The 13,566-nt window shown below is 47.6% G+C and overlaps 1 protein-coding gene across 1 annotated transcript in view; it reads left to right on the top strand.

The window, feature by feature from the left end:
* Positions 1-3: 3 nt before the first annotated feature.
* Positions 4-13,566, top strand: part of LOC103781355 (leucine-rich repeat-containing protein 7-like) — a gene marked incomplete at its 5' end in the record, with an annotated part of 20,739 nt that continues 7,176 nt past the window's right edge. The window contains 3 exons of the mRNA XM_008949072.1: positions 4-1,419; positions 8,449-8,562; positions 12,832-13,050. Of these exons, the coding sequence (XP_008947320.1) occupies positions 4-1,419; positions 8,449-8,562; positions 12,832-13,050 (1,749 nt within the window). The remainder of the gene's footprint in view (positions 1,420-8,448; positions 8,563-12,831; positions 13,051-13,566) is intronic.

Raw genomic sequence — 13,566 nt, 5'->3', positions numbered from 1 at the left:
CGGCAGGACAGGATCGTCGGCATCCCCCTGGAGCTGGAGCAGCCGACGCTCAGGAACGCGCATGAATCTGAAGTGCCTCCTCCCAATCCTTGGCAAAATTGGACCAGAACCCCCAGTCCTTTCGAAGACAGGACAGCTTTCCCTTCCAAACTGGAGAGCACCCCCACCACCAGCCCTTTGCCCGAGCGGAAAGATCACATCAAGGAGTCTCCTGAAATGACCAGCACCTTTGCTCCAGGAATAGCGTGGGAATATCACGACTCGAATGCTAACAGAAGCCTCACAAACGTCTTTTCCCATCTCCACTGCCGCCCGGATCCTTCCAAAAGTGTCATTTCCATCAGCAAGAGCACAGAGCGGCTGTCTCCCATGATGAGGGATTTAAAAACGAACAAATTTAAGAAGTCGCAGAGTATCGACGAGATAGATGTCGGTACGTACAAGGTGTACAACATCCCCCTGGAAAACTATGCAGCTGGGAACGATCCCATCGGAACCCATGAGAGGGCGGACAAGCTGCTGGGTCCGGAGCACGGCATGCTGAGCATGTCCCGCAGCCAGTCGGTCCCCATGCTGGACGACGAGCTGCTGACCTACGGCAGCGTCAAGGCGCAGCCGCAGCAGAAGCCGTTGGTCACGAAGAAGGTCTACCAGTTCGACCAAAGCTTCAACCCCCAGGGAGCAGTGGAGGTCACAGCGGAGAAGAGGCTTCCGCCGCCTTTCCAGCTCAACCCCGAGTACATTCCCCAGCAGAGTAAAAACCTGCCCCAGGAGCTGGTCAGCCCCAGGGCGTACCACGGCTACCCCCCTGTGGAGCACATGTTCTCCTTCTCCCAGCCCTCGGTGAACGAGGAGGCGGTCGGCGCCCCCTTCCCCAGCCAGGCCTCCCGGCCAGGCTTCCTGAGGAGGGCGGATTCCTTGGCCGGCTCCACGGAGATGTCCATGTTCAGGAGGGTGAGCGAGCCCCACGAGCTGCCCCCGAGCGACAGGTATGGCCGGGCTCCCTACCGAGGGCCCGTGGAGCGCCAGGGCAGCGTGTCGGTCTCCGAGTCTCAGTTCCTCAAGCGGAACGGCAGGTACGAGGACGAGCATCCTGCCTACCAAGAGGTGAAAGCCCAGACCGGGAGCTTTCCCGTGAAAAACCTCACGCAGAGGCGGCCGTTGTCCGCAAGAAGCTACAGTACAGAGAGCTACGGCACGTCCCAAGCCAGGCCGGTTTCAGCGAGGCCTACAATGGCAGCTCTGCTGGAAAAGATACCGTCAGACTATAACTTGGGTAACTATGGCGACAAGCCTTCCGATAACAGTGATATAAAGACAAGGCCTACCCCTGTGAAGGGAAATGAGAGCTGTGCTAAAATGCCCGCTGACTGGAGACAACAGCTACTTAGACATATAGAAGCTAGAAGGTTAGACAGGGTATGTTTGGCATTTCTCTGCAATTAATGCCTTTAGTTGTGTGTTTCGGTATGTCAAACTCTTTGCACGTGCAGTGGTAACCACCAGAATTCCCAGTAATGAAATTCCTGCTTCGGTGTCTGAGGAACCGGCCCGGAAAAGGGGCCTGGGGGGGGCTCAAAAGCAGCTGGAGTGAGGGGTGAGGGGTGAACGAGCGACAAGCGACGCCCCACGGTGCCCGTTACTGACGTGGTGACGGCTGCAGCACTGTCTGAAATCATTTTTAAAACAAACAAACAAACAAAAACACTAAAAAATCCCTCCTTAGCAACAGACGTGGAGGTGCTGCTGAAGCCCACCCACCTCAGTAACGATTTTGGGGCGTTAAAAGACGCTGGGTGCAGTAAAAGGCAATAAAGAAAAGCATCACAGATCAAAAGCCACATCGTGTATTTTGGCTTCCGTGTTGCTGTTAGGGGATTTATAGGTACCTCTTAACTCTGAAAAATATCACTGGGTATGCACTGCCACTGTTTTTAACCAGCAATGTGATTATTACTCCTTTTAGCTGTAGGAAGTTGGGCTTACTTGCCTTCTATTCAACAGTACGAGTCCTATAGTGCATGATTTCAGTCCTGATCTTGAGTTATTTAATGACCGGCTTCATGAATCAGATTTATCTCTTAATTTGAAGTGGTTGTGAAAAATTACTGTCATGAAATGCATAAATTAGTCTCCAAATGTGTCCGTATACCTATTTTATGCTAGATACTCATGAGTCTGGTGTTAATATACTCGTTACCTTCCAGTTGCTTGGATGTGATGCATATTGAAACAATATCATTAAGGATCAAATGGGTAAACGCTAAAAACTGCCTTTGAAGGCTGAAGCTTTTTTCCCTACTTCAGCTTTTTTTTTTCCTTGTGTTGTGTAAAACTGATTGGAAAATACTTAATACCTAGGCAAAAATAGCACCCCCTCCCCCAAGTCAAGACGTTTCTGGTGGAAATAAACACTTCCCAGATGTTTGTTTTAAGAAATACCTTTACACTTAGTTTACAATGTGTGTTTGCTTAAGTCGTGCTTTAACTCCTAGAAAGCTGATACTGGTGGTTTGACCTAGGGAAGTTGAGTCCATCCAGTTCAATTGAGTCCACCTCGTTTTCCCTACTTCAGCTAGTTGAGTCCACCTAGTGAAGTTGAGTCCATCTAGTGAAGTTGAGTCCATCCAGTTAAGTCAGGTCCACAGTAATCCCTGCAGGTACCAGCTAGTTCCCAGCCACGTCCAACGGATGGCGAGCAAAGCTCTGAGCAGCTGGGCTGCCTGGTGGAGGTTTTGCTGATGGGAACACTGGGCTCTGCTGCTCCAGGAGAAGACACTGCCCGTGTGCCCACAGCCCACTGCTGGGCTGTGCAGGACCTGGGCTCACTCAAACTCAGGCCCTGAGCTAGCCAGGAGCAGTCTCCGAGCCCATAAGGTGGCGCCGAGCTGCCTTCTACAGGGTTTTTTTTTTGATGCTTTTTTTTTATGCTAGATACACCTTTTTTTTTTGCGCATCCGTCCCCAAAACTGCTGGGCTGTGCAGGACCTGGGCTCACTCAAACTCAGGCCCTGAGCTAGCCAGGAGCAGTCTCCAAGCCCATAAAGTGGCGCCGAGCTGCCTTCTACAGGTTTTTTTTTTGATGCTTTTTTTTTTAATGCTAGATACACCTTTTTTTTTGTGCATCCATCCCCAAAATTTGGCCGTGTTTGCAAAAATAAAGACTTGTACCGTGTTCTATGCCAGACAAACAACATATCTCATCTGCTGTCAGCGTGGAAGTCTTTTATGGTACCCATTTTCTGTACAACTTAGCGATGTATCCGCTTCCGTGTGACCCAGTGCATGCCTCAAGGAGCTCTCGAGTTCTCGGTACTGTTTGTTTGCTTAAACTAAAACTCTGTGAAATTAACCATATATATGTGTGATATTTGATTCGATGAGCATGTGTGTTCATATCCTGTCACGTGGTTGTTTCCTCTACTCAGACCGCTGCTTACAAACACAACACAGTTAGCCTTGGCATGCTGCACTCTGGAGGGTTTTCAGCAATGCATGCCGGCAGAAGCATGACTTTAAACTTGCAGACTAAATCTAAATTTGAAAACCAAATGCTTCAAGAGCTACCTCTACCGAAAGTAAGTATGGGATAGCCAGCCTAGAGCGGCTTTACACCTTCATTAATAACACTCCTTGCTTTCTCCTGGTTTAGCTTTATGCCTATTCTCCATGCTTCAACAAGACGCAATCCAAAAAGCAACGATGATGATGATGATGATGATGGCAGCAAGGTTTTTCCACTCAATAATTATCTTGCTTTTTGGATTCGGTAGCTCCCGTGGCTGTCATTGCTGCTTCCTGCTCTCGTGTCACAGACCGACGCGAACATTCCCTCCCTGACTGAATCCGTGCAGAGAGGTGGAGGAGGTGTTTTGTTCTGAGAACGTTTGATCGTAGAGAAATCGATGTAGGAACGTTTAATGTGCATTTAAGTGGCCTCCGAGAGACAGGGGATTTCATATTGAAGTTTTAATTAGGGATGCTGTCATAGTGGATGAGCTCTGAGAACATGCCTGCCACACCCAGACTAATTTTAGTTTTCTTGAGTGATGTGTATGGAAAGGAAATTATTTTCTCTTTGTTTTTTTTTTTTAACTCTTTATTTTACAGCTATTAGTGGCATTTTGTTGAGAAGTGCATGCATACAAAATGACATGCAAACAAATGTTTGATGGGAAAGGCACATAGGACAAGCCAGGGAGGGACTTAGAGATCATAGAATCAGAGAACTGTTTTGATTGGAAGAGACCTCTCAGATCCTGGAGTCCAACTGTTCCCCAGCACTGCCAGGTCCCCACTGCCCCGTGTCCCTCAGCACCACATCTCTATGGCTTGGAAACCCCTCCAGGGGTGGGGACTCCACCACTGCCCTGGGCCGCCTGGCACAGCCCTGGGCAACCCTCCAGGGCAAGAAATTGTTCCTCAGGGACAACCTCAACCTCTCCTGGGGCAACTTGAGGCCATTTCCTCTTGTCCTGTCCCTTGTCCCTTGGGAGCAGAGCCCGACCCCCCCCTGGCTCCAGGCTCCTGTCAGGAGCTGTGCAGAGCCAGAAGGTCTCCCCTGAGCCTCCTTTGCTCCAGGCGCAGCACCCCCAGCTCCCTCAGCTGCTCCTCCCCACCCTTGGGCTCTGGACCCTGCTGAAGAGCTGTCAGAGTGCCAGAGCAGAGCTGCTGAGCCCTTGCTCTGTGGTGTCACGTGTGGCCACACCTGAGCCAGGGCGGCAGCAGCCGCCGGTGCCACCGCTGGGACTCTGTATGAACATCATTAACTCTCCCCCTGCATTAGCAGCAGTGGCTGTTGGTACAAATTAGCAACAGCTCTGTGAGTAATTAAAGGCTATCAGAGCACAGATCCAGGCCCTGCGATGTGATCATCTGCACGGTTCACTGACGGGCTGGCCCTGGCCAGCTGGCACCCTCCCAAGCCATCCCTGGCCCAGCAGCTCCCAAAGGAGGCTTCCAGTGCCCCATCTAAGAGCTCAGATCCCAGCCTGTTTAGAAGAATAAGATCATTGAAGGGCAGGAACGTGGCCAGACTCAGGGGGTAGCTGGAGAACAGCCCTCAGCACCACGTGGCCAACACAGGCCCGTGCACGGTGTGCTGGAGCTCCAGGCAGAGCTGTGGTAGATCCACAGCCCACACAGAGGCAGAGATCATTGCTAGGCTTCTCCTGCTGTGACTCACCTCCCATACACCACTAACTTTTTCCACACTTCCCATCCAGCTGGGTTTGGACAAGTCCTCATGTTAGTGTGTGCTTCTCTGTCGTTTGGTTGGTGAGGTCAAAGCTGAACTGTAGATGTGTGTGTGTGCTTGGACACAAAGAGCTTCCCAGTTTTGGTCATACTGTTGTTTTTCTTTCAGTTTGTTGTCTGATGTATCCTAATTCCTGTCACAAGTCCTTGGAAACCAAGTCCCTTTGACATCAGCTCCAGATAATGGTGCTATTTTTCCACACACTCTTAGGAATAAGGTGTTATAAATCACTTTAGGCTGTAGATGAATTTGGATATTAATGTGAGGATGTCTGAGGAAATCCATGGGACTGTTTTGAGTGACATGGTTTGGGGTGTGGTCTTAAGTGAATTATTCTGCTTTCTATTTCACCAGCATTTCATTGCTGCATACCCATATAAAACGTGATGCTGAACTGCATGGGGGGGGTGGGGGGTGTTCTCTTACTGTGCTCTTCAGAAAGCAGTGAAAAACTGTTGTTGAACAAATACTATGAATGTTTAGTATTGTTTATTTTTCTTCCTTCACAAGTTCTAAAGAATTTGCATTTCTTGATGAATCCAGGCCACAGCAGCTCCCTATTTACCTCTACTTCTGCTTTCTTGTGGCCTAGATTCAAGAGAGTAATGAGTGAGGTCTAATTGTCCAGCTGAAGATCAGGAAATCAAGCATAGCAATTACTGATTTTGGAGAATTTTATCACATCGATTCTATTCCATCTATACCATGCTTGAACTGCTGCTTCTCATTTTTTTACCTGAACTTAATAGCTAACATTGTTTGTTTGCAGTCTGCCTGAGCTCTGTCAGGGAATCATGTTGCAAGTAGACAAATTCATTTTACTGCAGAGAATGAAAAGAAAAAGCTGTCAGCACAGAATTTGCCCATTATATTGAGAAAGCAGAAAACACCTTCTGTATTTCTTCTTGTTCCATTTTAAGTGCAAACTCACCTCTGCAGATTAGTCAGGCACTTAGAAAACAGCAGAGCGTTGTCTGCAGTGACAAAAGAAACACTTCTCAGAAGAATGCTTTCAATTCCTGGCATCTCTCTTTTTAAAAGTTTATGATTTGGTGCATTTCATTCTCAGAAGCTCACAGAGCCACCTCCCTTCAGGGGTGAACGTTGACCAGGACCACTTGCACCCCCAGGAGGAAAACCCTTGGGAAGGTGCCACCCTCACCCCCTCTGCCTCTGCCTGGAGAGGGCACCTGGGGGTGAGGGTGGCTCTGGAAGGGATGACTCCCACCATAAAGATGACAACAGCCTTTCTTTTGCCTTGTGTTTTTGCTGCTCCTCAGAGAGGGGATTTTGGAATTGGTACTTTTACATTTGAGCAATTTAGTGCCCTGGTCCCAGATGATGAAACCCCCCCCCGTTTGGATGAGGGTTACGTGGGGGTGTGCAGCCAACAGACCAGGATGGTTCATCTCTGAGTTCACAAAGAGCCCTCCCTGGGCCCAAATTGGGCTCCAGATGCTGCTGTGTGGACAAACAGGGCTTAGTTTGAGCCTCGGGCAGGGTGCCCATCTGGCTACAAAGGCTTAGTTGCCCGTGAGGGACCTGGAGCCACACTGATGGGGTTCACAGAATCATTCAGGTTGGAAGAGACCTTTAAAATCGAGTCCAACCACCAACCCAGCACTGCCAGGTCCCCACTGACCCCTGTCCCAGCACTGCCAGGTCCCCACTGCCCCATGTCCCTCACACAGGTAGAGCTCTGGGCCCAGACCTCCCAGTGCTGGGCCAGGATCTATTGAGCTGTGAGGGATAACCTGTGGAAAAAGGGCTGAGGTTGGTCTCAGTTTTCCATTTTTAATATGTGTAAAAAAGCCTCCAAGGGGGAGATGTTTTTCTAGTGATTTTTAAGTAAGGAAAATCACATCTTTCCTGAATTTACTATAAGACTTCTTGAATGATGAGAGAATTATAATCAATGTTTTCTTTGATTTTAAATTGTTAAGGTTGATTTTTTTTTTTTTCACTTGACCTCTGAGGAGTATCATTTAAATCAAAATTTACCTCTATTTACTTTTCAAGGGGTTTTAAGCCTGCAGGAAAAATTAGCTGCTAATTGACCAGTTGCCAGCTTTAATATTTCAAAGCAACAGTTTGATTTGCTCTTCAGTCATCTAAAGAAGTTGGGTTTTTTTGGGTTTTTTTTTGTTTTTTTTAATCCAAACTGAATTAAAAATTGCTTGAATGACCAGAGGGGAAGAAGAGGCTTTTTTTTTTTCCCTTTGCAGATTACCATTAATCAGATCTGAATAATCAGCTAACTGAATAGACACTGCCTAACACTGAGTGCTGTCAGTGGGGCTACAGTGTTAGCATTTTGGAAAGTCTGACACAAAAAGCCATACATCTGAGAGCAAAATTTCCAGTTCTGGTAAAGAAATAGAGACAGACAACACAAAATCAGGATGGTGCAGTAAAAGTGGATATCTTCAGAAGCAGTGAAAACAGGAGTAAAATAACCAAGGGGGGGGAAAAAAAAAAACAACAAAGAAGAAAAGTGCATAAAAGTGGAAAATTATAGCAGTAGTATCGAGCTCATTTAGGAAATTAATAACACACATATAAATCATATTCAGGAAAGCATTTAATTACTGGTTAGTATTGTGCATAGGATATCCTGATGGCTTAGAAGAAACAGAGCCATAGCCTAGGGAGGTCTGTGAGGAGCAGCACACGGGGATACACACAATGTAGGGCGAGGTGACAGGAGCCACAAGTTCAATATTTGCCACTACGACAAGTTTCCTGAAGGAAACACAAGCACAGAATTTCTCTTGGTGGCAAATGCTTCATTAAAAACGTTTTTGATGCTTGAATGACCTGTAAGAAAACCTTAACTCAAGTGTTTACTGGCAGACTGCACGTTTAAAATACGGAACTATGCCAAAAAATTTGTTCCTCTGAAAAGAACGAGTTACGTTAAACCCATTTTCTCTTTTCTCTCGTCATTCATTATTCTCATTATTTCTTTTATCTCTCTCAAGGCCTCCTGCTTGCAGAGAGCCCCACAGCAATATGGGTTACACGTTAATGATTGTACACGTAGAGATTTTAAAGGCTTTCCATTTTAGCAATAGCCTGCTGCAGTTTAACCGGGCCGATCACTGCCGTAAATACGAAGAGAGAGTTTTTTCTGTGGTTTCTGAGAGGGTTTTTTTTTGTGACTAAAGGCTGCCCTACCATTTCTGCAACAGACCCCGTCGCAGCAGAGCAGCATCCTGGACAATGGGCAGGAGGAGGTGGGCAGCCAGTGGAACCCCTACCCGCTGGGGCGGCGGGACGTGCCACCGGACACCAGCACCAAGAAGGTAAGAGCGCGAGCGGAGCTGCCGCCGTTCCCTCGGCCCAGGGCAGCCCTGGGAGGAGTAGAACAGGTTCACTGGGGCAGCTTGGGACACGTGGGTGTCTGTGTCAGGGTTTGAAGCACTGATTGTTGTGAATTTTCACCCCCACTACCTGGTTTTGGGTCTTTATTAGTTACAGCTCTGGCACGTGAAGGGGCACGGGGGCCTTGGCAGGTGCCTTTCTGCACTCCCCTTCTTGTCCTTAAAAGTCTTTGTTCCCATTTTTCATTTCAATTGCACTCTTCAGTTGATGATGATAAATAAATGTGTTGAGATGGAGGCCAGGCAGCGCCTGCACAGCCACAGTTTTGGCAGAGACAGCCTGGGCCACACTGCATTTGTCAGTGAACTCACTAGAAAAAGGGTCTGGTTTCTAGTACCTTGATGTTGAATTCCAGTGCTTGGAGCTGGGCTGTTTCTGTGAAAACACTGGCTGCTCTCTGCTCCTCGACTGAGAAACTGATGGGTTTCAAATGCTCTAATCATTCAGCTGCAGAAGGGGGGATCTTGTCAAACCAAACCGTGTTTGCAATCAGCTTTAGGACGTGGAGCCACAGATGTGGGCACTGATAATGATGTTGATGGTTATCTGTATGGAGGTTGGTCCTCCTCTTTCCTGAAGGGAAGGGAATAAAAGCAGTGTGACAGTCATGATGTGCACACCAATAGCTTCCTGTAGTGTAATTAACTGTCAGCACTGATGAGGAACATGTCTCCCTGCTGGCCTCACATCTTTGGATCCAAGATGAAGCCATCATCAGAAGGAGCAGCCGTTGACTTCATACAAAAGAGGCAGCAGGAGGTACACGTGTAGCAGAGAACTGCTTGAAGATGGGAGACAAAAGCCATTGCACCCAGAAACTCCTTCCCAGGCATGGGAGGGTGAGGAGAAGGGTGCCCTGACATCACTGATGGAGCTGGCTCTGACAGCCAAGTTATTCGAGGGGTTCCTTCATCCTGTGACATGGAAGAAACTAGGCTAAGTCATTTAGGAGGAGGCACTGCTTATCTTCACTGCCATATTGGGCCAAAACCTGTGTTTTGTGTCCAGCACGGCCCATGTGCATCATCCCTGTTCCTGCAGAGAGAAACTGCAGCTTCTGTGTCCTTGGGAGTATTTCAGCATCTCCCTGCTCAGCTGTGGTGAGCACAAACATTGCATAACCTACCGAAATCTGCCCAACTCCTGGAGCAATCCATTGTTACAGAGACTTTAATTACACTGTAAATATTGGACACTGAGCTGAAAATATTAAATTTCGTGGTGAACATTCAATAAAGAACACAAATGAAATTGGGGAAGCAGTCTGCATAAGAGAGACTTTTTCCTGCAGAATAAGTATTTCCTATTTCTGAGAAAGGCAGCTTACCCATCTCCAGCCAGAGCCACAGTGTGGACACACAAGGAGCAGTGATATGATCTTTTCAAAGTCTATTAAGAGGAGTGAGAAGATGAATTCTGAAAGTTGTTTACCCTCCATCCTCAGCAGTGTGCTGTTTTGACAGTGCTCATCTCCTCTCCGTGGAAAGTCACCTCAAATCTCTTGGTTTCCCAGCATCTGGGGATTAAAATACAGCAATTATGTCAAGCCAGGCTCCGAAAATCTTCCCTGGGATTGAAGTTCAATGTAACCATTTAATTATCTAGATTATGATGGCTGTTGTGTATACCAGGTAGGGTGGGAATACTGTGTGGTAATCACCACATCATTCTGTGGGGCCCGAGGGGTTGTTTCCATCTTTTTTTGCTGTTCAGCATTCAGATTAAATGCTGATTTTATTTTAAATATGACCATTTATGTCATCATCCCACAAATTATGTGCTGTTTCTCCTATGGAAAAGTTGGATATTTTAATCTTCACATTGATAATCCACTGATTTATTAGAAGACTGCAGTATTTATGGTTCCTGGAAGATGACTTCTTCTGCATGTCAACAAGACAAAACCCAGCCACGTGCCTGATCAAGTCAGTTGGATTCTAAGCTACTTGTTCCTCAATAAAAAGGGAAGGGATAGAAGTGGGGGATCACCAAAAGGGAACCTGGAAATCACTCTGTATGAGATGGAGAAGTTGAAGAGTAAGAATGAAGCTGGAAGGTTCATTCTACTTCATTTCCAGCATCTGCTGTTCAGTAGAATCACAGAATCATTTTGATTGGAAGAGACCTTTAAGATCATCGAGTCCAACTATTCCCCCAGCACTGCCAGGTCCCCACTGCCCCGTGTCCCTCAGCACCACATCTATACATCTTTTAAATCCCTTCAGGGATGATCTTTTAACCTGATAAAGAAGATTTGAGGTTTTTCAGCGAATCAGCGCAAGATTTTTGGTATTTGAGATAGATATCTTCTGAGGCAGACCATGCACTTGCTGCAGGCTGCTGTGGTGGACATGGGATCATATCTGGGGCAACAGGCAGAATTCAGGGGATTCTGCTTTTTTGGGATTCTGTCATGGTGAGGATGACACGACATGAAGTACAGACCACGCTGCACACAGTCCCCTGCTCCCCTTGTATCTGCACGGCCCAGGGTGCCATGGATTCAGCCATCCCCCGTGGACGGGGCTCAAGGCCACCAGGGGGTTACAAAAAGCTAAAAATCTGTCTTTTTTAAAAGTTTTTGAGTTTCCTTCTGTTGTGATCTTGGCTGAACTGAAGGTTTCCCTGACCTGTGAAGCGGGACGTGCTCAGTACAGATTGACTTCACCAGGCTGCTCTTGGAGTAAGTTTGCCAATGTCTCCGAAGCACTTCCATCTACTCTTGAAGACTGAAGATTTGGGCACAAGGAGTAAGAGGCTCCTCTGTCATTATTCACTTCGAGACTAATCCCTTTTGTACTGCAATGAAGAACTCTCAGACATGTACTCTGCCTAATCCCTTTATTTCAAGTGTCATTGACAAATAAATAAGCCAGAGCAGGTCGTTTTTGCTCACAGTCCCTGCACATCTTGCTGGGATTCTGTGCTCAGGGACACGAGTAGCTCTGACTGTACCTGTAGTAATGATGTGTTCTGCAGACAAATCTTGAAAATCCATTAAGATGCATCTTTGCTATGGCACAAGCTCTTAACTCTAAAGCCCTGGCTGCTGTAAATTTCAAGGTCAGATGACTGGCCAGTGGGTAAGAAATGTTTTGATCTTGTATTAAATTGAATCTTGTCTAAAATACACTCTCACAATTGGTGACCTTTCCACCCCGGATGACAAAGGTTCATTAGGAGTGAGGATTAGACCTTCATGATGAGACGTGGTTGTGTCATTGGCTGGAGCCAACCATGGGAGGCATCAGTTTGAGCCTGTTTTGTCTGTAGAGACTTGGCAGATGTTGAGACAGGCAGTCCTGAAGCTCTCTCACGTTCAGGTTAATCGTGATGTGCACAGGCTGAGGCATGGATGTAATCTGGGAACTCTAAGTAACCTCAGAGTGATGTTTCATGGAGTGAATAACATTTGATCACACAACAGAGCGTGAATTCTGTTTGCTCCCCCACGGCTGAGTTCCGTGTGATTATTTCTAAGCAGCAACATCTGGATGCTGTAAAGATGGAAAGTATCACATTGTCCCGAGTGGATTTGTGTTGCAAAGATTTGCCTCAAGTGTTTCTGTAATTCACATGCCCAAATAGAGGCTGTGTGTTGAAGGGTAAGCAAGTGTGCTGCTGTAGCACGTCATGAGCAGAACACAGAAAGCAAAGCTCACCTGGTAGAGAGCAGAACTCTGATAATTTGATTAATTATCTTTTATAAAATCCTCATTCCTCCCTAGGACAAGGCATAGGATTGAACTGACTCTGCTTTCCATACTGGCCAGCGTCTGTATGTGTGTTATAAATCTGATTCCAGAGTACCCTCAGCTAAAAACCAACCCCATTCCAGGACCTTCAGAGTGTGCTATGATGAATAATCCACTTCACTTCAATCTATTAAATGTTTTCAGTTCACAAAACATCCTGAGCAGAAGGATCTATCCTGACATGAGGAAAAAAAACCAAAGATTTCCGTGGAGAAAAGATAAAATATTTGGGTAATTTCCCTTAAACCTCCCAGGGTTGCTGAGTGCAAGGGGCATGTCCTTGCTGCTTTCGATCACGGGTTTGTCCCGTGGGGGTCAAAAGGCCAACCTCTGATAAGACTGAAGAGGTTTGCTTTGACTCGACTCTGCAAGTTGTAATAATTGCTTCTTTTCAGCTCCCTGAATTTCTGGCCTAACGGGTTCCGTTACCCACAGGCAGGTAGGCACATCCAGACCCTGATGGGATCCCAAAGCCTGCAGCACCGGAGCCGGGAGCAGCCGTTCGAGGGCGGCATGAACAAAGTGACCATCCAGCAGTACCAGCCCCCGCTGCCCATCCAGGTGCCCTCCTCCCAGGGCTCCCGCGCGCCCCCGCCCGCCCGCTGCCTCATCCAGACCAAGGGCCAGAGGAGCACCGACGCCTACCAGGAGCAGGTGAGAGGCCCTGTCTCTAAAATAACTCTTTGGACAAAACAAAAATGGGTTGGTTTTTATTTTTTGCTGCCCTGGATACCCAGGCGGCGCTGGGCATGGCTGGGCTGGGGGCAGGGGAGCGTCTCCTCTTCTCTAGCACCAAGGGCTCTGCAGTTTTTTTGGCTTGGATGGAGCAGGCGACACGATCTAGCACTGAGGTTCCTCAGCAGAGATGACATCACCGGGTCCACTGGATTAATCTGCCATTTCTGCCCATTCCCCAGTAACCCAGTTCAGAGCTCACCATGCGGCATGCTTGGGAAGATGCTGATCAGGGGAGCGTCTCCTCTTCTCTAGCACCAAGGGCTCTGCAGTTTTTTTGGCTTGGATGGAGCAGGCGACACGATCTAGCACTGAGGTTCCTCAGCAGAGATGACATCACCGGGTCCACTGGATTAATCTGCCATTTCTGCCCATTCCCCAGTAACCCAGTTCAGAGCTCACCATGCGGCATGCTTGGGAAGATGCTGATCTCCT

The sequence above is a fragment of the Merops nubicus genome, unplaced genomic scaffold (assembly GCF_000691845.1).
Source record: "Merops nubicus isolate BGI_N331 unplaced genomic scaffold, ASM69184v1 scaffold22420, whole genome shotgun sequence".
Classification (NCBI taxonomy): Eukaryota; Metazoa; Chordata; class Aves; order Coraciiformes; family Meropidae; genus Merops; species Merops nubicus.
Note: the sequence above shows the minus strand (reverse complement) of the source record. Positions and strands in the feature narration are given on the sequence as shown.